At 41.8% G+C, this 23,163-nt stretch overlaps 1 protein-coding gene across 8 annotated transcripts; it reads left to right on the plus strand.

Annotated features, from left to right (window-relative positions):
• The first annotated feature begins 2,451 nt into the window (after window positions 1-2,451).
• On the plus strand, window positions 2,452-9,835 carry LOC100382937 (uncharacterized). 8 transcript variants are annotated; one of them, XR_002266973.3, is made up of 9 exons: window positions 2,452-3,406; window positions 4,996-5,089; window positions 5,183-5,250; window positions 5,353-5,487; window positions 5,594-5,731; window positions 6,646-6,788; window positions 6,924-7,060; window positions 9,321-9,403; window positions 9,509-9,835. XR_002266973.3 is itself a non-coding variant. In XM_020547869.3 (9 exons), the coding sequence occupies exons 1-9, from the start codon at window positions 2,654-2,656 to the stop codon at window positions 9,516-9,518; spliced, it is 1,566 nt and encodes a 521-aa protein (XP_020403458.1). In that variant the 5' UTR covers window positions 2,452-2,653; the 3' UTR covers window positions 9,519-9,835. The 8 variants fall into 8 exon arrangements, 2 of the variants coding, with proteins under 2 accessions (XP_020403458.1, NP_001169094.2); XR_002266975.3 differs by having other exon boundaries at window positions 6,646-6,723; window positions 6,919-7,060; XR_002266974.3 differs by having other exon boundaries at window positions 6,646-6,723.
• Window positions 9,836-23,163: the final 13,328 nt, after the last annotated feature.

Below are 23,163 nucleotides of genomic sequence, written 5' to 3' on the forward strand. Positions count from 1 at the left end.
TTCTTGGAGATCAGAAATATGTTCTTGCTGTTTCGTACTTCTCACGATGATATCATCAACATAAGTTAAGACATTCCTGCCCAGTTGTGAACTCTATACTTTGGTTGTCATTCTATTGAAGCTTGTACCAGCATTTTTGAGCCCCTCAGGCATCCGACGATAGAAGTAATTGCCACTAGGAGTTATTAAGCTGGTCTTTAGCTCATCTTCTTTTTCCATCCAGATTTGATGGTACCCTGAGTAGCAATCCAACAGACTCATGAGCTCCGAAGTTGCAGCTGCGTCTACCAGAGAATCGATTCTTGGTAGTGGGGATTCATCCTTCGGGCACGCTTTGTTAAGATCTGTGAGTTCAATACACATCCTCCACTTGCCATTGGATTTCTTGACCATTATTGTGTTGGCCAACCATTCAAGATATGCAACTTCTCTTATGACTCCAGCATTGATCAATCTTTTAACTTAGGCTTTTGCACTTTTGACCTTGTCTTTAGACATCTTACGAAGCTTCTCCTTACGTGGTCTGGTGCTTGGGTCAACCTTTAGGGCATGTTCTATTATGCTCTTATCAACTCCACATATATCTGACTAGGCAAAGACATCCTTGTTATGAAACAAGAATCTTTTGAGGGCTGACTCTTGCTCCAAATATAGCTGGTTGTCAAAGTAGACTCTCTGATCGACAATATCATCACAAAGTAATACATGCTTTGGTTGATCAGTCAAAGATGCCTTGTCTTTGATTTGCTTCTCTGCCACTTGGGTCCAGGCTTCGGTCTCATCAATGTTGTACACTATTTTTGTATCTTCAATATTCCCTTTGCCTTCCTTGCAGCTTCTTGACTACCATCCACCGATATGATTCCTTGGTTGCTAGGTATCTTCATGCAAAGATAGGCTGAATGCAAAACTGCTTCGAAGGCATTAAGTGTACCTCTCCCAAGGTCTGCATTATATGGGAATTCCATATCAATGACATAAAACATGATATCTTCTGTCCTTGTGTTGTTGACATAGCCGAAGATGACGAGCATGATTAACTTTCCCAAAGCCATTACTTGCTGCCCTTCGAAGCCACATAGAGGAAAGGTTGAGTCTTGTAGTTTATCTTCGGACTCCTGCATTTGCCTGAAAGCCTTGACAAATATGATATTTGCAGCGCTACCTGTGTCAACCAAAACATTGTGCACTACGAAACCTTTGATTACATAAGAGATAACCATGGCATGTCTGTGTGGGTAATATTTGAGACGAAGATCATCCTGAGAAAAAGTAATGGAGATGTGGGACCATCTGGCCCTGATTAAGGGTCCTTGGACACCAACATGTTGTACCCTTCTTTGGCTTCTTTCTTCTGCTTTTTATTACTGGGTTCGAAGCTTGAGCCCCCGATAATGGGGAGAGTAAGCTTCTCCATGGAAGTTGACAAAGCTTGATGGTTTGTCATGCTCTTCATCGTGATGAAGGTTGTCATGGTTGTGAGATATATGAAGGTGGACGCCAATGTTGGTCATTTGTTTTCGATTGCTATATGGAATAAAAAACAAGGCAACACAATGTTAAAAGGTAGAAGCCTTCGTCCTTGAAATGTTGTCTCTCCAGGATAACTCTTCGAGGACGAAGGTTGAATGTAATCAAATAGAATGCGAAGAGTATGACAAAGTGAGATATGAGAACTCGTCTCATATGCCTTAGCATCTTATTTCTCTTCTCATACAAAACAAGCTTACAATCATACCTTCGGCTTCTTGATGCAAGATAGCGCGAAGGTGTTTCAGAGGCTGAGTTATGCGAAGCTGTAGCACCTAGCTAAAGGTACTTTATGCGAGGTACTGTTCATTTATTTATAGGGGAGATGAACTGACCTAGTATGGATTTACAATAATATCCATCCAATTTTACATAAGTCATTTACAAACAACTTAGGGGCAACAACGTACTTTTCTTCGTCCTTGACTCCACGAGTCCCAGCCTTCGTCATTCAGTTGCTTCTTTCTTTCAGTATTTGGCTGAAGCTGCTGTCTTCGGCCACTGTCTTTACCGCTTGCATATAGATGAAGTGTTTTTGTATGTCGCTCTCTGTCGAAGCTTGGCTTCGTACTCCTATAAGAACATTTCTGAAGTGCACTCGTTAATCTTCGAGTTTCAAGTGATCGTCATGTGCGAAGCTACTCTGCACGTCTTCCTGGCCGAAGGTTGGCTTCGTCCATTAGTAGAGATATTCCTAAAACACACTAGCTTGTGTCGAAGTAAAATGGTTAGGCAAGTGATCTTCGGCATAGAAGGCCCCAACAGTATCATACGCATATGTTTTAACTATTTAATTGTTGTGATGTTGTGTCGATAAGAATGGACTCAAACATTTTTTTACCATAACCTAAGATATTGTGTCAAAAAAGTATCTTACTTAAGATACAATTAATTCTCACTCCTATTAAATACCTTGTCACACCAACAAAGATTTCTATATATTATATTATTAATGAATACTACTTTCGTTCTCGAATATCTTATTAAATACCTTGCTACATCAGCAAGTTTATTTTAAAAATAAAACGCCACAAATAAAAAAATAAAACACGATAAATAAATAAAAATAAAGCACAACAAATAAAAAAGAACGTCAATTGAAAATAGCCTAGGTGCATAGACCATGACATTGATGGTAGGCCTGGGCCCACCACTGCTGGCGGTTTCGAATCCAGTGAGCGGCTTTACTTTTCCGTTGCGTGTATCCTCTCGGCTCTCGCCTCGCCGAGTCGCCGTCGAGTCCGCCATTCCATTCACCCCGGTTCCCCTCCCGTGCAACCGCGAGCAGAAGCCACCATTTCAAAACGAGGACGAGCCCGCTGCTGGTGCTGTCCCTTCCCGCGCGCCGCCGGCGCCTGGCCACCTGCTCCGCGTCGGATCTAGAGCGAGCGAGCGTCACCCGCGGCTCTCGTCGCCGTCAGCGTCACCCACCCGTCGTCTTCTTGCCTCCGAAGTCAAATCTTCCACCCCATATCACCACAGAGAATTCCAACCCATCCACTTCCGCGGCCTGCTGCCGTCCGCTTTATTTAAACCGTCCGCCACGGCGACCCCGACGACTCCCCCCGCGGCCTCTCCCGCCAGCTCCCCCTCACCCCCGACCATCCACGCCTCCAAGCGCCGCCGCCGCGAGACCGAAGCCACGGGGAACACGCCGCTGAGGGGTGGCAGGGGCCCCGCCCCTCGCCGCCGCTCGTCGACTCCGCCTCCTCTTTCTCTGCCGGCGGCGGAGTTTGACCCGCTCGACCCGGACGCTGACCCGCCCCCCAAGCTGCTCACGGCCGACGAGGTGAGGCTCTGCAAGCAGGCGCTGAAGGCGCTCGACAAGAAGGTCGGGAAGCCCGCCACGCTTACCAAGGAGTTTCGTAGCCTCCCGGTATATCTATATCTCCCCTCTTCCGCCCGCCTCTTGTCACTGAGGGAATTGTGCGCCAAAATTAGGATTTCCTAGCTACTGTATGTACATCATTTCTTCAGTTCTACTTTAAAAAGGGGACATGAGTAAACCTTAATTAACTGCATTACCATGAGCTGAGGATCCCAGCAGAATTGGTGTGCCAAAAGAACCCAGAGGGCGAATTTTGTTTATTTCCATGAGCCTGCTGTGAGAGAGGACATATCTAGTGCACATAGAAGATGGGTGCACATGGTGCACATATTAAATCATCACCACTCATTTTAGATCTAACGTCTCTGGTTGATCATTCAATTTACAAATAACACCTTCCACCACTACACACCACCACTTTGGAGGGTGTTTTTAGCAAAATATACCAAACAACCAGAGACATTAGATCTAAAATGAGTGGTGATGATTTAATATGTGCACCAATCTTTCATGTGCATTAGATATGTTCTCGCTGTGAGATCTCCCACCTCCAACAGCGTGACCTATAAAAATGCTCTATAATTTGAAAATGAGTATAATTTATAGAATTCAGGGCATCAACAAAATATTCTGCTCCAACAGTAAAGGGTCAAATCTAGATTATAGAGCAGCACACTGCGGTGTAGTATATTTGAGGTACTCGAGAGGGTGCCATATATTTTAATTTAAGACATCATGTTGACGAATTGTTGGAGATGCTCTTAGACCTGTGTAGATTACTTCTATGTGAAGCGTCTAGGTAGGCTATGATGTACACTATACAGACATAATGATAAGTCTTGGACACAACGTTTAGTTGATAACAATGATAAGTCTTGGACATGACGATTAGTTGATTACAATGATAAGTCTTGGGCCTTTGGCTTTCCTGAACTGCATCATAACATAGCGTGTAACATTATCTTCACTTCGAACCTAAGATTTAGACCAGCAAAACGTATTGGATGAGTAGATGCTTGTAGCTTCACAATACTGCTTCAGTCAAAGTAGCACTTAGGCAAACAATTGCAAAACCTGCTCTAACTATACTCCCTGTCTGTCCTCTTCTGCGAACCAGTTTTTCTCATTGTTCATAGCTTCGCTTTCGAGACATGATTCCATAGTCCCCATGCTTCTTGCTTACTTCATGTAAATTGATCTTCTAATCATTTGAATTAGAAGGAGATGTTCTTGAGGTAGAACTGATTCCAGCTAATACTAAATTCTGTATAAACAGCAGAATTATTTGCTGTTAGCACATTGCTGTTGCAAGTGCGTAAACTCATTATGTGAATTTATTTCGGTGAAAGAGATAGAACTTCTTAATGCTTTTTTGGGGGTTAATTCAAAGTACCAAGAAATCACACTTCCATTCCTTTCATTTTGTTTTCTCGAATATGCAAGAGAGCTATGTATTGCTTCACTAAAATAGAAGTTTTAGAGATACAACACACACCAACAACATCCCCCACGATTTGTTTTTTTTTCATTTCTTCCAAATTGTCAAAGCAAGATTTTTGTTGTTGTTGTTGTAAAGCTTTACAAGTTAATGGTCATAGTATATTTCTTTGGACTAAGCCAAACAACCTTATTTTCAGGATATAAGAACAGAGCTTCAGTCAGTGCAAAAATTTAGTGTTGCTCGGAAACAAGAAAATAGGGGAAGAAACCGCTATACTGATGTGTTGCCATGTAAGCCCATGAACTTGTACAGGGTTGCAGGTGTAGATAGGAAGATCCGGTATCAAATCATTAATTTTGTTTAACTTGATTTCTTTTCTGTAGTTGATCAAAGCAGGGTACAGTTAGAGTCTTCAACAGGCAATGATTACATCAATGCCAGCCATATAGAGGTCAAATTGGCATCTTTCTTCGTATTTGTTTTTTTACGCATGTTTCATTTTTGGTCTAGTAACTCCAATCATTGTCTGACTTGTGTCATATAAACTTTGCAGATTGCTGGCAGAAATCTAACGAAGTTCATTTCTACTCAAGGACCACTTGCCAATACAATTGAGGATTTTTGGCAGATGGTATATGAGAACCACTGTCCTGTGATTGTTATGCTCACCAAATTTGATGGTCTTAAGGTGCTAAGATACAACATAATCTTGTTTTTGAACTTGAAATTTATTAGCTATTTCCTCTTAATTGATAATATAATTTTAAATAGTATCCACGTTCGAATAATTACAGTGTGATGAGTATCTACCATTGAGCAAGGGACAGGCTGTTTTTGGAAAATTTACCATTAAGATCACAAAGTTCAGGAAAGATGGTCAGTTATTGTTGCGTGGTGTGGAGATTCGACAGGATGAGGTGAATATATATAAGGTTGTTTACATGCTTTCTGTTCTAGGTAAAGTGTATGATAAGCAGGTTCTCCATGGAGTCTACTATTCTGTACTTTACATTATACTATTATAGTGCATACATTTCAAGACGAAGATTTAATCTTGTACCAATAAACATAGAAAGACAGACTTGAGTTCTGCTTTTGGAGGAGCTTGTAGCAGTGCATAAGCATTTCCCTTCTCCAGGAAAGACTTTGGGTAATCTGGTTGAATTAGGGGTGTTTGGGATGGCTCCAGGTTCCAGTTCCAGTGCAGAGCTGTACTTTATAATATCAATTTAAATAGTTTTAAAAATATTTTTAATCTAAATAATAAACAAAATGACTTCTTCAAATGTCTTCTAAAGGCTTACAGCTCTAGCTCCACGATTTTTTCTGGAGCACCTAATGGCATGCTACAGCAACTCCACCAAATTTCTTGAAGCTGGAGCTGTCCCAAACAGGGGCTTAGATGTGTAGTTTATATTAATCATGGATTACTGTCTGGTCAACCTAGGGTGTTCATGCATACTTATGTGGTAATGAAGGTTTTGGTTTAATATTTTTGGGCCTTTACCTATCATAGGCAAATTAGCCAGACAGTCGCATTGCAATGTGACCTTGTAAGTGTAATTAGTTAGTGAGATCAGATGCCAATTCATGTTGAGATAGCATTTCCTGGCCACCATATATTGTATTATTGCTCAGTGAGATGTCAAATTGAGATCCTGCAGACTCTTGGCCGGTAGTTTTCACCTCAGTTTCTTCCATGAGTTCTCTTATTTCCTCACATTGTCTCTTCTTTTATTCACCTTTCCCTATAGGCTTATCATCTTCTCGTAGTGGAATTCTTGAATTTTTTTCTGAAGGGTTATATCATTGAATTTTCTCCTGTCTGTGGTTCTTTGTGTTGTAGTCAGATGAAGTGCGATCTCTTCTCCACATTGAGTATCCGGAGTGGCCTGACCATGGGGTGCCAAACAGCAGTGCTGATGTAAGAAGAATTCTAAAAAGATTGTATCACATTCCAAGAGAGAGGCCAATAGTTGCACATTGCAGGTTTAATTGAAATTATGAATTCAATGTTACACTTTTTGGAGATTTTTTTAAATGTTTCACTTTCTGGTGGGACCTTCCCTATATGGTTATAACTTATTCACTATCTCAGTAAAATTGCTTTCCCTTGCAGCGCAGGCATTGGAAGAACAGGTGCTTATACCACCATCCATAATACAATAGAGAGGATTTTACTTGGAGAACAGGGGGCTGCTGATCTTGTTGAAACTGTCAAAAAATTTAGATCACAGCGACCTGGAATGGTCCAAACAGAGGTATGATTGATCTTTCTTCATTTTTTTTGCTCTGGGGCCTAGTTACATAATCCCCACTTGCACAGAGTAGCTTCCATATAGTGTTGTCAGTACTTGCTTACCAAAAGACTTCAGAAAGTGTCTGCTCCCATGATGGTGTTTTTTACCTTTTTTCTGCTGTACTATAATTAGTGAGTGCTAGTGAATGCATGGTTGCTCAGAATTATACTCTAAATCTGAACTTTAGCTATAATTTTAGAATTGGTACAAAATTATTTGTTATATATAAATGTGGGTTTTCCTGTTGTAGGTGGTAGGTAGTCATGGGTATGAAGTTCCTGATTTTTTGTCAGGTTCATGATAACTCTGGTTTTGGCACACCGATCTAGCTTGAGATTAAAGGTTCTGAACCCTGCAACCTTTGCACCGCAACTCCTCTGATTATCCATCGTGTCACTAATCTGGTTGACCTCGTCAAGACGACTAATCCCTATTTGCAAAGTGAAAAACACAAGCAAGAAATCAAAATGCATGACTGTTCGATGATAGACTGATCTAAAATAAAAACTCAAATCCTAACATGAGCGGTGGCTATTGAATATAAAGTCTGAGGGTCGTCACTTCCATAGTTTTCAGATCGCCTGATCGAAGCCACTGTGCGATCAGGCGATTAGTCGCAATTAGGCGTCGATCAGGGCGATTAGTCGCCCCTGATCGACCCTAATCGTCCCCCTGGTCATCCTGTGTATTCCAGGACATATATGATATATATATAGACATATAGTCATATATAACACTATATATAGATATATAATTATATAGTATAGAGGCTTGCAGCAGTATAAATACTTAAATAGTCCATAACAGCACAACAACAAGTTTATTCCAAAACTCGTAGACAGAACTCAACACTATACCAAACTCTGTAGAGAGGATAATATTTTCAGCTTGGATGCCTTCTTGACTGGTCCAGAGTCCAGACCTTGCTGAACAAAGAGGAATGAAGAACAGAGGGGGGGGGGGGGGGGGGGGGGAGAGAGCAGAGAACAAAGAGTGAAGAACAGGCAAAAGCAGCACAACATCCATACCTTCAGAAGAGCTGCTCATCTTCGGTTGGACTTCTCACCTTCTACGGAGACTTTTATCTTAAGAAATACGAAGAACACAAGGCTGCTGCTGTAGGTATATCAGTGTGTCGCGAAAAGTGCAGACCTTGTGTTCTACTACGAAGACTGCTCAGCTGCTGTTTTTCGCGACTAAAATGGCGGAGAAGGCTGCTGCTGCTCATCTGCTGTTTTAAGACTAAAATGGCTTTTGGCCTCCCAGACAGCATTTAAAGGACTGGCTGACTGCTCGCGTCTACCCAGGCTGTATCTGAAGGGATTGGGCGTCCTTTGGCCTCCCCCAGACAGCATTTAAGCCTAAAATGCCTTTTGGACTACCAGGCTTATCGGCTGATCGCCCAACACGGCGATTAATCGCTATAAATCGCGATTAGGCGGATGATAAGGACGATCAGCTACCCTGATCGAATCGTTACCCCTTATCGAGCACTAACAACCGATTAGACCGGCTAATTGCGACTAATCACGATTAGTCAGATGATATGTAATCAGAGGTCACTTCCCTTAGATGTGTCCCCTAACAAGCTATAAGACGATACGCGGCCCAACGGACAAAAGACAATGACACAACATCCTAATAAATTTTGGACGCTGACTTGTTTCGATTATTCCCATTGACTTAGGTGGACCTCAAACCAAAAACATTAATTAGCTGATGGATTTATCTTCGAAAACTTTGTTCTAGCATCTGTTGTACTATAGGTTGGTCGTAAAGACCGATGTAGACTTGAACTTGAGGTTGACTAGGCCTCCAGTTGGTCTTCCCCACCTCCATACATTTTTTTCAAGTATAACAGAGATAACATCATTAGGTAGCAATCTATTATTAAAACTATGAAAATGATCGATTAGGAATGAGTTCACCTCTAAATTTAATTGTTGCATTGGAGCTCGGATCATTGCTTAATGGTTGGTCGATCAGCGGGTGCATCCGAAGGATTGATATCCTCATCAGATAGATATTCTTTTGCTTGGTAATTGCAGTATGCTTCAAGCAGTTGCTTTGCAAGAGGGGTCTATGGGTGTTGGGATATTCTGATCACTAGGGGAGTCAAATTACATTACCCTTTGATCAAGCAATTCTGAACAGCAACACATTAGCAGATTTATTACAAGTGTTTCCATTTAGTTTCCCAAGTGACTTTTCTGCTCTGCAGGAGCAATACAAATGTTGCCACCATGCAATCAGAGATGAACTGGAAGATCTTGTATCGAGTTCAAAAATTGAGCCGCTTTCGAGGTAGGCCTCATGTGCACACTTTTCTGTGACGAACATTTGCTTGACTGCATCAGTAGTCCCAGAACCTTTGCATCATGTTCTAATTTTGCTTCTGTTTGCCTTCAGGAACGGGTAACGCTAGCAGTGATGTTCTACTGACCTATCTGACAGCGTGATACCTCTTTACTTGCTCCATTCTTCAAGCTTCGGCGATAGCCGTTATGAACATCATGACTTCTGAAATGTTGCGTTTTATCTGGAGTTTTAAAGCCTTTACAACATTCTTCAACCTTCTATGATCTAACATTCATTGTGGTGTATGCATGAAATTAGAATTTAGATTGATGATATATTATTGATTGTGCCCGCCCCCACACCCCCACAGATTGTATTTTTGGTTAATGGTGTATGCATGAAATATGATGCACAGGAAAGATTTGATATTGGTGTGTTGTTGTTCGTGCACGTGCGCGCACACAATCGTTTCCAGGAAAGATTGACGTGCGCACTGTTCAGTCAAATATTCAGGTACCACAACACAAGGTTTATGTGTTGAAGACGGTTTTTGGTTTACCCAAACAAGCCCTAATAGAAAGTTTCTTGCTCAGGGCGGATTGTCTGGATTTAGCTCAGAACTTACGGGTACACAAATTCGAAATGCATTCGAAATAGCAGCTAGAAGCTTTATCCTGCATAAGCTGCATTGCAGCATTGGTATATGAAAGAGTAGCGCGTGCGTGTCCCCAACATGGCATTAGGGTTAGTGATTGGGCTAGTAAAAATTGAAACGATAACTTTATCCTATCTATATTCTAAACCTCCACTAGCAATCTAAGGTTTTTTTTTGATATAGCTCTTAGAGCAGCTTCTAGACTGTAGCTCTAGAAAAAAAATGTGAAAAGTGATTCTATATGTTGGTTGGATTGAACTCGAGGGTTGAGAGCTCAAAAAGAAGGTTTTACTGACTCATTCCATGCACACAATCATTATAAATATAGAGGTTATCATCGAGAATCATACAGATATTTTCAGTTAGGCCCCGTTTGTTTCGTTGGAATTGAATTCCATTTTAATAATTATAATTTAGACCAAACTAATTAAGTTTATATATGTAATATATTTATATATTATCCTAAATCATATAAGGGAGATAGTTATATACTACATTTATGTTATAGCGAAGCAAGTAGAAGAGTGTGCTATAAGTTGTGCATCGGAAAAATAGCATGTAAATCTATAGAATCAATTTCCATCTCTCACCACATGAATTTGGGATAGACTTATATGATAACTTTGGAAAGTGGTGGAATGTCACATTCTAAAAAAATAGTCTATTCCATTAGTAGGATTCCAATTCCTCAAAATGAAAGGAAACAAACGGGGCCTTAGAGAATCACTTCTCTCAGAATTAGTTTCCACAGAGAATCTATAGGAGAAGCTTTACCAAAAAGGCGCTAAGTTTACTAAAAACACACTGACTTCTTAGAACCATTAAGCTAAACAAGTTCTTGCAAAGCTTAACACTAGGAATGTCTTTAGGAGCAAGAAATAAACCCATGCAATCTTTGTTGTCACTGAGTCAACTAGAACACAACCACAAAGCTAGAATATAATACATAAAAATAGTGCAAGCAAGCAAGAAAGAGAAAGCAGAGAACTAGATTTTCCATGTGGTATTGGGTTGTTGCCAAAATCTCCTAGTCCATAAGGTTTAATACATAAAAACTAGTAAAATGCATCTGCGTTGTGACGACATATATTATATATTCGATAAAACATTAGTGCACAACGGTTAAATGAAAATAAACAATATATATATATATTATCATCAACTTCAATGCCTCACAAATTCTTTGCCAACAATTAAAACTAAACATGATCCAGAATCCAGAGCGCTTCCTTCTCTCCCTTGGCTGTTAAGCCACACATCGCCGGGGATGAAAATATCCCTCATTTTTTAGGTAATTGAAGTGGGATTGACGAATAATATATAAAAATAATAGTGTTTATTAGTGTTTCATAAAACAAAATGACATGGGGCGTGGCCAAGTGGTAAGGCAGCGGGTTTTGGTCCCGTTACTCGGAGGTTCGAATCCTTTCGTCCCAGATTTTTTCTGATGAAGCGAAAGATAGAATCGTATTGTGCCCTGCACGACACAAAAGTTTATTAAAGAGAATAATTATCTCTTATGAACTCGTAGATTAGATGCATTTCTAAGCATTTTTTTCTTTCTCAGAAAACAAAAAATAAAGTGTCAAGTCCAGTCAAATTTAATATCTTTATTTTCATGAAAATTTTTTGTCTATCAGGCACATTCAGGATATGCCCCTACTACTCATTACTCATATGTGTTTTGATCATAAATGAATATCATCATATCAGAGTGAATAACATCTGGTAGGTGTAGGAGCACAAAAATAAAACACCCAAAAACGAAGGAAAATGTTTTGATGCATCTCGCCAAATCTGAGCCAAAGCTGCCACTTTTTCCCACCAATCCATCTCCATTTATTTTTCATGTGAGGAAAGTCAACACAAGCAAGAACGAACCACAGAAGCCAAAACTACTACCGTTCGGAAAATCACAAGCAAAAACAACATGTAAGGGCTAGTTGAGAACCCTATTTTTTCGAGGGAAATTAGTTCATTTTCTTTTGGACAAATAGGAATCCCTTGGGAAAATAGAGTTCCCAAACTAACCCTAAAAGAAAAAAATAAAGGGAGAGGATGTCTTTCGCGTCTGCTCGTTCCAAATCGAACAAACAAGACACCCAAAATAGCGAAAAGCGTGTGCCTACCCACCCCACCACGCCACTAGCGGTGACCAAACTCCTCTGCAGGCCTCCAACATCTCGTTTTCTTCTGCATCTGATGCACGAAGAGATAGGAACGATAGGAATGTGAGCGATTTATAGAGGTATTAGTTTTGTCCTTGGTGAGACTAACATATAACTCATGCTAACGCTACGATCTGAGAGAGGGGAGGGGGAGGTCGACGGCGACACCAAGGATGCGGGGGGAGGGGGCAGCTGGGGGCAGCGAGGTCACGGGGAGGGATAAGGGATGATCCAAATAATATTGTCTATTGGATTTGAGTGAGTAAGGGAGAGGAATTATCCAGCGATCTAAACCGTTGGTTTTGATGATGTGTTAAGTCTATGTGCAATTTGTTTGGTGGATTTAGTGTAAGTTATGGGTGTGGGGGTGATTTGGTTGGGTGAATTTTGAAAAGTTAAACTGGTAGATTATATAGACCTAGATAAGCCTTATCTAGGGGAGGGGAATAACCATAAGCGCTTTGCGTGTGACGCACAACAGTCGAAACTCGTAACTTAAAGGAGTAGAGATAGTGGAGTCACAGAATGCTGTAGCCCTAGCTAGACGATGCTCTCGTCGCACATAGAAAAGTATTGAACAAGTCATAGTTGAAAAACGGCTTAGAAGGAGCGAAAGGAACCGAGATACCAAAGATGAACATATTCTAGACAAGGCAAACAAAATTGTAGTTGAGCACAACTTGGAATTCACAAGTATGCAATAGTCATTCCTTTCTGTTTCTAATGCTCGTTTATTGACAATATGCGAAACATCAATATTTCTATGTGTGAGATGATAATTGTTATCCTATTATCTCTTTAAAAATAGAAGTAGAAAGGACTTTTGTTTCTGCAAAGAAAAAAATACAGTTCAACAAAACTAAAACCAGCTCCAGGACAAATAATCTTAATGTCAACAAGGAGGAATCACTTGATGAAATCCTTGACCACTTTAGTGGCAATTTAACTGAGGATTTTTACGAGGGCAATGATAATGTATTAAATGATCTAAATGTAGTTCCTCGTAAGAAAAGGGTGAACTCTACCAAAAAGAACAACAATGGAAGACCTAGAAAACCAAAAACCTCATCAAAACTAAGTTTAAGATAAAAGGTGTCTTTTGGAATAGCAAAGGTCTACTAGACTTGACTAATCATAGGTATTTGTCAGACATGGTTAAAGAGGAGCAAATTAAATTTATTACTCTCATGGAAATGGGCTAAGATGAATTCCCATTTTTGACACTTCATAACATTTGTGTTGGCCATTATTTTATTTGGCACAATATGGCACATCATGGTAGATCACGAGGAATCTTGCTAGGTGTGGATTTAAATACCTTCGATAAAGGCTCCATTACTGAAGATGATTTCTATGTGTGTTTCTACCTCAAGAATAAATCTAATGGCTTTAAATTTATGTTTTATAGTGTATATGGCCTAGCACAACAACAACATAACAAATAAGCTTTTCTAACTGAGCTTGCACATTCTTGCTCTTAGGAGACTCTTCCATATATTGTGGGAGGGGGCTCCAATATAATGAGATGACTAGAAGACAAGAATAAATATAATTTTGATCCAAAAGGGCCCAACTTATTTAATGCAATCATATGAAGAACTCTTGAGATAAAATAGAATGAAATGTCAGGGCTTCAGTATACTTGGTCAGGACTTGGAGAAGACCCCACATATGAAAAACTTGATAGGGTGCATGCTAGTTAGCATAGAATGGGAGAATAAATTCCAAGGAGCAAATGTCAAAGCACGAGATAGAAGTCAATCAGATCACACTCCTTTACTTTTAAATACATGCTCATCGACCCATACACATGAACCACCTCTATTCAAATTTGAGAGGGAGTGGCTTATTTGAAACAGTTTTGTCGATATGGTTGCTAATATATGAAAGTCAGAGAATAAATGAGATACATCAATAGAAAGATGGAAAATTAAGATTAGACATCTTCGCCAATATCTCAAAGGATGGGCTAAGCATACTACAATGTCATATAGAAAAGAAAAACCTCATCTCAATGATTGAAGCCTTGGATAAAAAGGCAGAATAAACCATCTTATCAGATAATGAAATTAAGTGGTATGAAAGAGCAAAAGTGAGTAATCTTATGGAGGGAGATGATAATACCCGCTTCTTTCATCTCTATCTAATGGCAAACATCGTAAACAACACATCTTTAGATTAGAACAAGAAGATGGGAGAAATAACTAGAGATGATAAATTGAAGTCGTATAAAAGCAATTTTTATATAGTGCTATTTGGACTACTGGATAATATTGATTTTTTTTCTAGAAGAGCTAACTGGCGATTTATCTCAGGTCAGTCAAGCTGGGAATAAACTCCTAACCTCAAGTTGATAATAAACTCATAAACTCCTAACCCCGGATGGTGACGGGGGTGGATCTGGGGCCCCACTGTGATCTGGCACGGCCTTCGCCTACACGTTGCACCTTTGACCCCACGAAGTCACACCCCTAACTACGTGAGGACTCGGACTTCGCTGCATGGGAAGGAGTTTGAGCCTTCGAGATGTGTACGTGGGGCTACAGTGAGCCCCCCTTGATCGTCGTGGCCCTTCGCTTCATCCCCTGCAAAAGCCGCGGTTGAAGACCCTGACGTTGGTACAAGTCGAAGTACCCTTCGCATCCTGTACCTGCACCAAAACCTATTTGATCTTAGCTGGATTAGTCTGATCGATTGAGCGCTCGGTCTTCACTCCAATAGGATGGTTGCGTGAGATGGATCCAATCGCATGCACGTCTAGGTCATTTTTTGGCGATGTGGAGCGTTCGAGGGGCCATGAATCCCCGTCACTTTTAGGGCTAGATTGGAAACTTAAATCCCCTCTAGGATTACCAAGTCCCCCCTCAATCCCTGGGAATACCGGAGGGGATTTGGGTTTCCAAACTAGCCCTAAATAAAAGAGATTCATACGAAGATTCCGGATCAGAAATAACCACAAACTCGTGAATAGTTATTTTTTTCGAACAATGCAAGAGGGTTGCGTGTCATTTCATTAAGTACAAACAAAATCTGAGAGACAAAACAGGCCACTCAGGTAACAAACTAAACACAAGGATTACAAATAAAACCCAACACCCAGACCTAACATGATGAAACTATAACTCAATAAGGGCCTGATGGAGGAGGTCTTGGAGCCCACTAGCACCAGCCAAACACCACATCTGCTCCTCAATAGTAATAGACTGGATGACAGCTTGTCCAACTGGTCTAATTCCTTGGAAAACATAGGCATTTCTATGTTTCCAAAGCTCCCAAGCAACCAAAATGAACAGGGTGTTAAAACCCTTTCGAAGACTCTTTGGGAGCCCCCTATTAGCCCTCCTTTACCAGGAAAAAAATCTTACCATAAGAATCTAGTGGGGTTAAGGCAACAATATGGATCCTCTGAGCACCCAGAACCAGGTCTCCCTCGCAAGCACACACGCACAAAGGATATGGTGAATAGTTTATTCAGCCTAGTCACAAAAGGGACATGCAGGATGGTGAGGTAATCCTCTCTTGGCCAACCTGTCAGGGGTCCAACAACGGTTGTTAATGACCAACCAGATGAATAATTTGCAATTAGATGGCACCCAACTCTTGCAAATCAACTTCCAAGGAGAGACCTTGATAGTTCCCACAAACATAGCTTAATATGTCGACTTGCTGCTATACTTTCCTAAGGAAGAGAGCTTCCAGGTGTGCTGACCAGGGACATTTGGCTGAAGAACCATATTATCAATCATAACCCATATGTCTAAATACTCCAGCATCACTTGCACTATTAGTGCCCCTTTTATATCTGCCACCCATCTTCTATTTTCAAATGCCTGACTCACTGTACGCCTTTTCACAATCCTTTTGGGTATCAAGTTACAAAGGTTGGGTGCCAACTCACCCAAGGTTTTGCCTTCCAACTACCTGTCAGACTAGAATTTGTTGGAAACACCATTCCCCACACTAGAAGTGACATCCATGTTGAACAAGGCACATGCCTTTCTTGGCACCTGAATTGGCATTCCAACCTAAGGTTGTGCCTCATCTATCTTTTGCAACCATAACCAACGTATATGAAAGGCATAACCCATTCTTCCTAAATTATGGACTCCTAGCCCACCAAAGCAAAGGGGTCATTGCACCTTCTCCTAAGATACCAAACAGTTTCCTCCATCACCTTCTCTTGCCCTTTCCAATGAAATCATCTCCTTCTCTTGTCAATTGCTTTAATGACCCATTTAGGTAAATCCCAAGCAATCATCATATGGACAGGGACTGCAGTGACCACGGATTTAACTAAAACCAGTCTGCCAGCCTTGTTCAAGAGAGGAGCCTTCCACCCAGGGAGTTTATCTACAAACCTATCCACCAAAGGCAGATAATTTGACTTGGTAAACTTATGGACGGAAGAGGTAGTCCCAAGTAGGCACAATGGAAGTTTCTGACTACACAAGAAAGTATCTCAGATGTTCGACCAATGTCATCATTGGAGCATTGAATAGGAGTTGCGGAGCTCTTAACCAGATTTGTGATAAGGCCGGAGACATGCCCAAAACAGTGTAAAAGATCCATGATTACATAGAGATCTCCAATAAGAGGTCTTACAAACAAGACCACATCATCTGCATACAAAGAGATCATGTTCATATTTTGAAGCTCAGTAATAGGTCACAGAAAATTCTCCACACTGGCCTTGTGGATTAGAGAGTTGATGACATCCATGACTAATATGAAAAGCATAGGAGAGAGGGGATCTCCTTGCCTGAGGCCACGAGGATGACAGATTGGAAAACCCGGCTGTCCATTAACCAAAACCCGAGTGGTTGATGTTGATAGCATTAGGCTAATATGATCACACCATTTTGGATCAAAACCAACATGCCTCAAAACCTCCCGCAGGAAGGGCTAAGATACTAAATCAAAAGCTTTAGAAATATCAAGCTTTAGTAGAATATGAGGCTCCTTACTCTTGTAGACCCTTGGCCAAGTGTTGCACCATCATAAAGTTGTCATGAATGTTGCGTCCTCTAACAAAAGCAGATTGATTATTAGAGACTAAATCTGACAACAAAGATGCAAAGCGGTTGGCTAAAATTTTGGTCACCAACTTGGCAAAACCATGTATGAGGCTAATCGGTTGATAATCCTTCACCAATAAAGCATCATCCTTCTTAGGCAGTAGAGTGATGAAGGCCGTGTTTAACAACCGAAATTTGAAGACATGCCCTCTGTGAATTGCATTTAAAGTCAAGAGAATGTCCATTTTTATAATATCCTAAAATGATCTATAAAACCTTCCAGTAAATCCATCTGGCCCAGGGCCTTATCAAGAGGTATATTATCTTTAATAGTTACCCAAGCTTTATCGAGTGAGAAACGTTCTTCAAGATGAGACGGACCCAAATGTGGAGAATGAAAAGCTGAGAGGTCAAAAGTATAATCTCTTACATCAGGCATACGCCCATACCCAGGGCACAGTCAAAATAATCAGAGGCTGCCTCCTTTTTATCCCCCTGGTCCACAATGATACTGTCTTCCACCAAAAAAATTGTAATGAAAATTTTCTTTTTGCAGTACCTAGCGTGCTGATAAAAGAAGGCAGTATTAACATCCCCATCCTTCAAGTACAGACCTCAGCGTGGATTCTCGCCCCGGGCGAAACCAACCCCAAATGCATTCCGCTGCAGGTACAGACATGCAGTAGCAGCAAGCAGAGTGTTGACGCTTTTTCGGAGCGCCAAACACTCAACAAGAACCGTGGCGGTGCCCTCTGCACAGGGGCGGACGGTCCGCGCGCAGGGGCCGGACGGTCCGCGGCCTGGTGCGAGGCGCGGTGGTGCTCTCTGCGCAAGGGCGGACTGTCCGCGGCCTGGGCCGGACGGTCCGCGGCCTGGTGCGCGGCTGGGACTTCTGCGTGATGGCCGGACGGTCCGCGCCCTGGGGCCGGACGGTCCGCACGTACGCAGGGACGGCGGGAGATCGCCGACGGCGCCTGGATCTCGCTCCCGGGAGGGACCCCGTCGGGGAGTAGAGATCCTAGGTGGTGTCTGGGCTCGGGCCGGCCGACCTAGACTCCTCTAATCGACGTAGAGTCGAGGAGAGGCGGAGAATTTGGGGATTGGATAGCTAAACCTAAACTAGACTAGAACTACTCCTAGGATAAAATGCGAAATAGAAGTTGTATTGATTCGATTGTTGATGATTACAAATCGGCCGTAGACCTCTCTATTTATAGAGGAGGGGGGCTGGACCCTTTACACAACTGATTCCGAGCTAATCCCGCGAATATAGCTAACAACCGTAGCACAAAACTCGGAACCCTAATCTGTTCTGCGCACGCGCGGACCGTCCGGCCCACAGGCGCGGACCGTCCGGACCGCGGACCGTCCGGCCTCAGGGCCGGACAGTCCGCCGCTCAATTCTGGTTCGAACATATGCCCCCCTGCCTTTTGGTGGAGCTGGGCGAACCAAAAGCAACTAACTCGATGTGATTACATCGGTTTTCTTAGGCATCTTGCCACATACTAGGATGGTACTGTTTGAGGAAACGCCCATTCAAAGCCTTAGGCAAATCCTTGCCTTGTAATGTTTGTAGTAAATAAGCGTTACCAGACATCACCTGTTTCACTTTATAAGGACCCTCCCAGCTTGGCGACCATTTTCCGAACTTTCGGTCTTTATTCCTCAGAGGTAGAATGGTCTTCCACACCAAGTCTCCTACTTGGAATGATTTTGCTTTGACCTTCTTGTTGTAGGCCCTGGCTACCATGATCTTGTCCTTTTCTATTGCTCCCAAAGCTATCATCCTCTTGTCGGTCACCTCATCAATATTATCCATCATTGAATTATAATAATCAGTAGCAGTTAGATCATTTTGTCTGGCAAACCTGACAACATTCAAACTTATTTCCACAGGTAACACTGCTTCCTGCCCATAGACAAGCTCAAAAGGAGATACTTTAGTAGCACTATGCTTAGATATTCTATGAGCCCATAAAGCTTCCGACAAAATCTTATGCCAATGTCTGGGATTATCAGATACCTTTTTCTTTATCAAATTAATCAACGTCCTATTACTAGACTCGACCTGTCCATTGGCCTGAGCATAATATGGAGACGAATTAAGCAGCTTAATTCTGTATAATTCAGCAAATTCACGTACCTCCTTTGACATAAAAGAAGTACCTTGATCTGTAGTCAAGGTCTAGGGAATGCCGAATCTATGAATAATATGCTCAGTTATGAACTCAATTACCTCCTTATGCGTCATGTTCTTTAGAGCAACGGCTTCAGTCCATTTGGTGAAATAGTCAGTGGCAACTAACACAAACTGATGCCCCTTTGATGATGAAGGATGAATTTCTCCAATAAAGTCTAATCCCCATCCTCTGAATGGCCAAGGCTTGATGATAGGATGTAATTCGGCTGCAGGGACCAACTGTAGGTCACCGAATTTTTGACACACTTGGCACCCCTTGTAGTACTTGAAACAATCAGCTGTCATACTAGGCCAATAAAAACCAGACCTTCGCAACAACCACTTCATCTTTGGAGCTGATTGATGGGTACCACAAATTCCTTCATGTACTTCGGCCATGGCTAATATAGCATCATCTGGGCCCAAGCACTTAAGCAGGATATCATTAACCGTTCGGCGGTAAAGTTCATCACTCATCAAAACATACTTGAAAGCTGTTCGCCGAATGTTCTTATCTGTCCTGATATTGGGATTTTGCAAATAATTAAGTATAGGTATCCTCCAATCACTTGTATCGGCTTCATTGTCAGCCGAATCGATTAAGAGAACCTTTCTGGTAACCTCGGACGGTCCGGCGTCAACACGCGGACGGTCCGCGACCTGGGATTTTGGCTCTGCCCTGGTTATCAGATTTTCAGTTTTGTGAAATTTCCCTCTCTTTATCCGATAACCCGATGCATCTTGTGCCAAGTTGTTAGCTCTATGATTCTCAACTCTAGAGATATGCTGAATACTGATTTCATCAAAAGAACGGATTATGCTCCAACATTTCTCAAGATAACTATTTAGAGTACCATCAAGACATTGATATTCTTCTAACACTTGTTGGACAACCAGCTGAGAATCACCAAATACCTTCACATGTTTTACTCCCATACCATTTAACAGTTCTAAACCGAATAGGAGGGCCTCATATTCAGCTTGATTATTAGTGCAATACGTTTTCAATCGGCTAGAGAAGTCAAAGGAGACATTACTTGGTGAAACAAGCACAATGCCAATTCCTTGCCCTTCATTGCAAACCGATCCATCAAAATATAAAGTCCAAGGAGTAATAGTGAGGTATGATATGTCTAGTTCATGAATATCATTAACCCGATGCTCTACAATGAAATCCGCTATGACTTGGCCTTTCATAGATTTCAATGGTTCATAGGCCAAGTCATATTCTAAGAGTGCATAAGCCCACTTACCAATTCTACCACTCATTATTGGGTTATGCAACATGTATTTGATCACATCGGCTTGACCAGAAACAGTGCAATGACTAGACAGTAAATAACATCTACATTTGGTGCATGCATAAAACAAGCATAAGCATAACTTTTCAATAAAAGTGTACCTTGTTTCAGCATCCACCAACCTTCGGCTTAGATATGTCACCACATGCTCCTTTCCCTCAGTTTCTTGTGTCAGAACAGCCCCAATGACCTTATCCTCAGCTGCAATGTATAATCGGAATGGTACTCCTGCTTGTGGTGCTTTTAATACGGGAGCCGAAGATAAGTATTTTTTGATGAGATCAAATGCTTCCTGCTGCTCTGCCCCCCAAGCGAATTCGGCATCATTCTTAAGCCGAAGAATAGGGGTGAACGCGTCAATCTTCCCGGCTAGGTTAGAAATAAACCTTCGCAAATAATTCACCTTGCCGAGAAACCTCTGTACCTCGACCTTACAGGTCGGAGGTCCTACATTCCGAATAGACTTGATTCGGTCAGGGTCTATCTCTATACCATGTTCATGTATGACAAATCCTAAAAACTTACCAGCCGACACTCCAAAAGCACATTTACGCGGGTTCATTTTCAAACCATACTGACGCATTTTATCAAAGGCTTTGCGCAAATCAGCTATATGAGAACTAAACTCAGCCGATTTGACTACAATATCATCAATGTAAACTTCCACAGTGTTTCCTAACAATTCATGGAAGATCAAATTCATAGCTCTCTGATAAGTAGCACCAGCATTTTTAAGACCAAATGTCATGACAACCCACTCAAATAAACCAATGAAACCTGGACATATAAAGGCCGTTTTAGACGCATCTTCTTCGGCCATGAAAATCTGATTATATCCGGCATTACCATCAAGGAAGCTAATAATTCTATTTCCTGATGCATTATTGATTAATGTGTCGGCTATGGGCATGGGATATTCGTCTTTAGGAGTTGCTCTATTTAAATTGCGAAAATCAATGCATACTCTAAGTTTACCTGTCTCCTTCTTTTCCACCGGCACAATATTGGAGACCCACTCTGCGTATCTGCAAGGTCTGATAAAATCAGCTTCTAGCAGCCGGTGGATTTCGTCCTTGATGCGTGGGAGAAGATCCGGACGAAATGTTCTGGCCTTTTGCTTGAAAGGTCTGAAACCAGATTTAATAGGCAGCCGATGCTCTACGATCTCTCGGCTTAATCCAGGCATCTCAGTATAATTCCAAGCAAAGCAATCTGAATATTCTTTCAATAGACCGATCATCTCATTTCTAGAATCGGTCTCCAGGGTCTTGTTTACAAAAGTCGGCCTTGGAGTTTTACCATCTCCTATGTCAATCTCCTCCAAAGGATCGGCCGATGTAAACCCCTGTCCTAGTTTATCAAGATCTCTGAATTCCTCTATCATGTTCCCCACAAAGGAATCAGATGATCTTTGTGTGATGGCGGACTTTCCGGTCTCAGGGACCGGATTATTCGTAATATTGTCTTTTTGCTGTGGTAGATGTTCGGTCTTAAGGTCCGAACTCTTTTGTGAAAGACCAGACCATCCGGCCTTGGCGGCCGAACTGTCTGTAACCAAAGACTCATGAACTCTGTGTGTATTCATCATTTAACTTTATTTAGGATTTAGCCGATTCTCCATCGGCTCTAGCATTACAGGAATGAAACCTTTCTTATCTATACTTATGAACTGATAATCAGAAAAGTCTACTCCTGTGAGACATGTAGCAGTCTCATAAGTCCATAGTACAGGGGCATCGGCCACAGCGATGCAGGCCGATACATCAGCATATACTTGTTCTATGTCATCGCCTACCCATTGTATCAGCATTTGATGTAATGTAGAAGGTATACATTGATTGGCATGAATCCAATCCCTGCCTAAGATTAAACTGTAATTTCCTTCTACATCAGCAACGAAGAATGCAGCAGCAAGGGTCTTAGTTCCGATGGTCAATTCAACGGACGTGACTCCCCTGGCTTTGATCGAACTATCAGTTCCAACACCGCTGAGGGTCATGTTGGTCTTGACAAGTTCGTCATCTTGTTTACCTAACTTTCTGTACAATGAATAAGGCATTAGATTTACAGCCGCCCCTCCATCTATCAGCATCCTAGCAATCGGTATCCCATCAATGTGGCCGCGCACGAAGAGCAGCTTTAAATGGTTTACCGATTCCTTTGGTTTAGTAAAGGCGGCTTCTTTAGGACCAAAATCAAACTGGGCAACAACAGGTTCATCGTCGCCGATAATAGTACAATCGGCAGAAAATGTAATGATATTTACATCCATACCTGGGCGTTCTGGAGAAGCCTCGTAGTCGACCAGGTCTTCTCCCAGCAGGTCATCCTCCTCCATTGATGTTGTCGTATCGTCGGAGGCCTCCTGGTGAACGGCGGACGGTCCGCGCGCGGAGGCCGGACGGTCCGCGCCTGGTGCAGGTTGTCCAGACGCTTCCTGGTGAGGG

Source organism: Zea mays, chromosome 2 (assembly GCF_902167145.1).
Source record: "Zea mays cultivar B73 chromosome 2, Zm-B73-REFERENCE-NAM-5.0, whole genome shotgun sequence".
NCBI lineage: Eukaryota > Viridiplantae > Streptophyta > Magnoliopsida > Poales > Poaceae > Zea > Zea mays.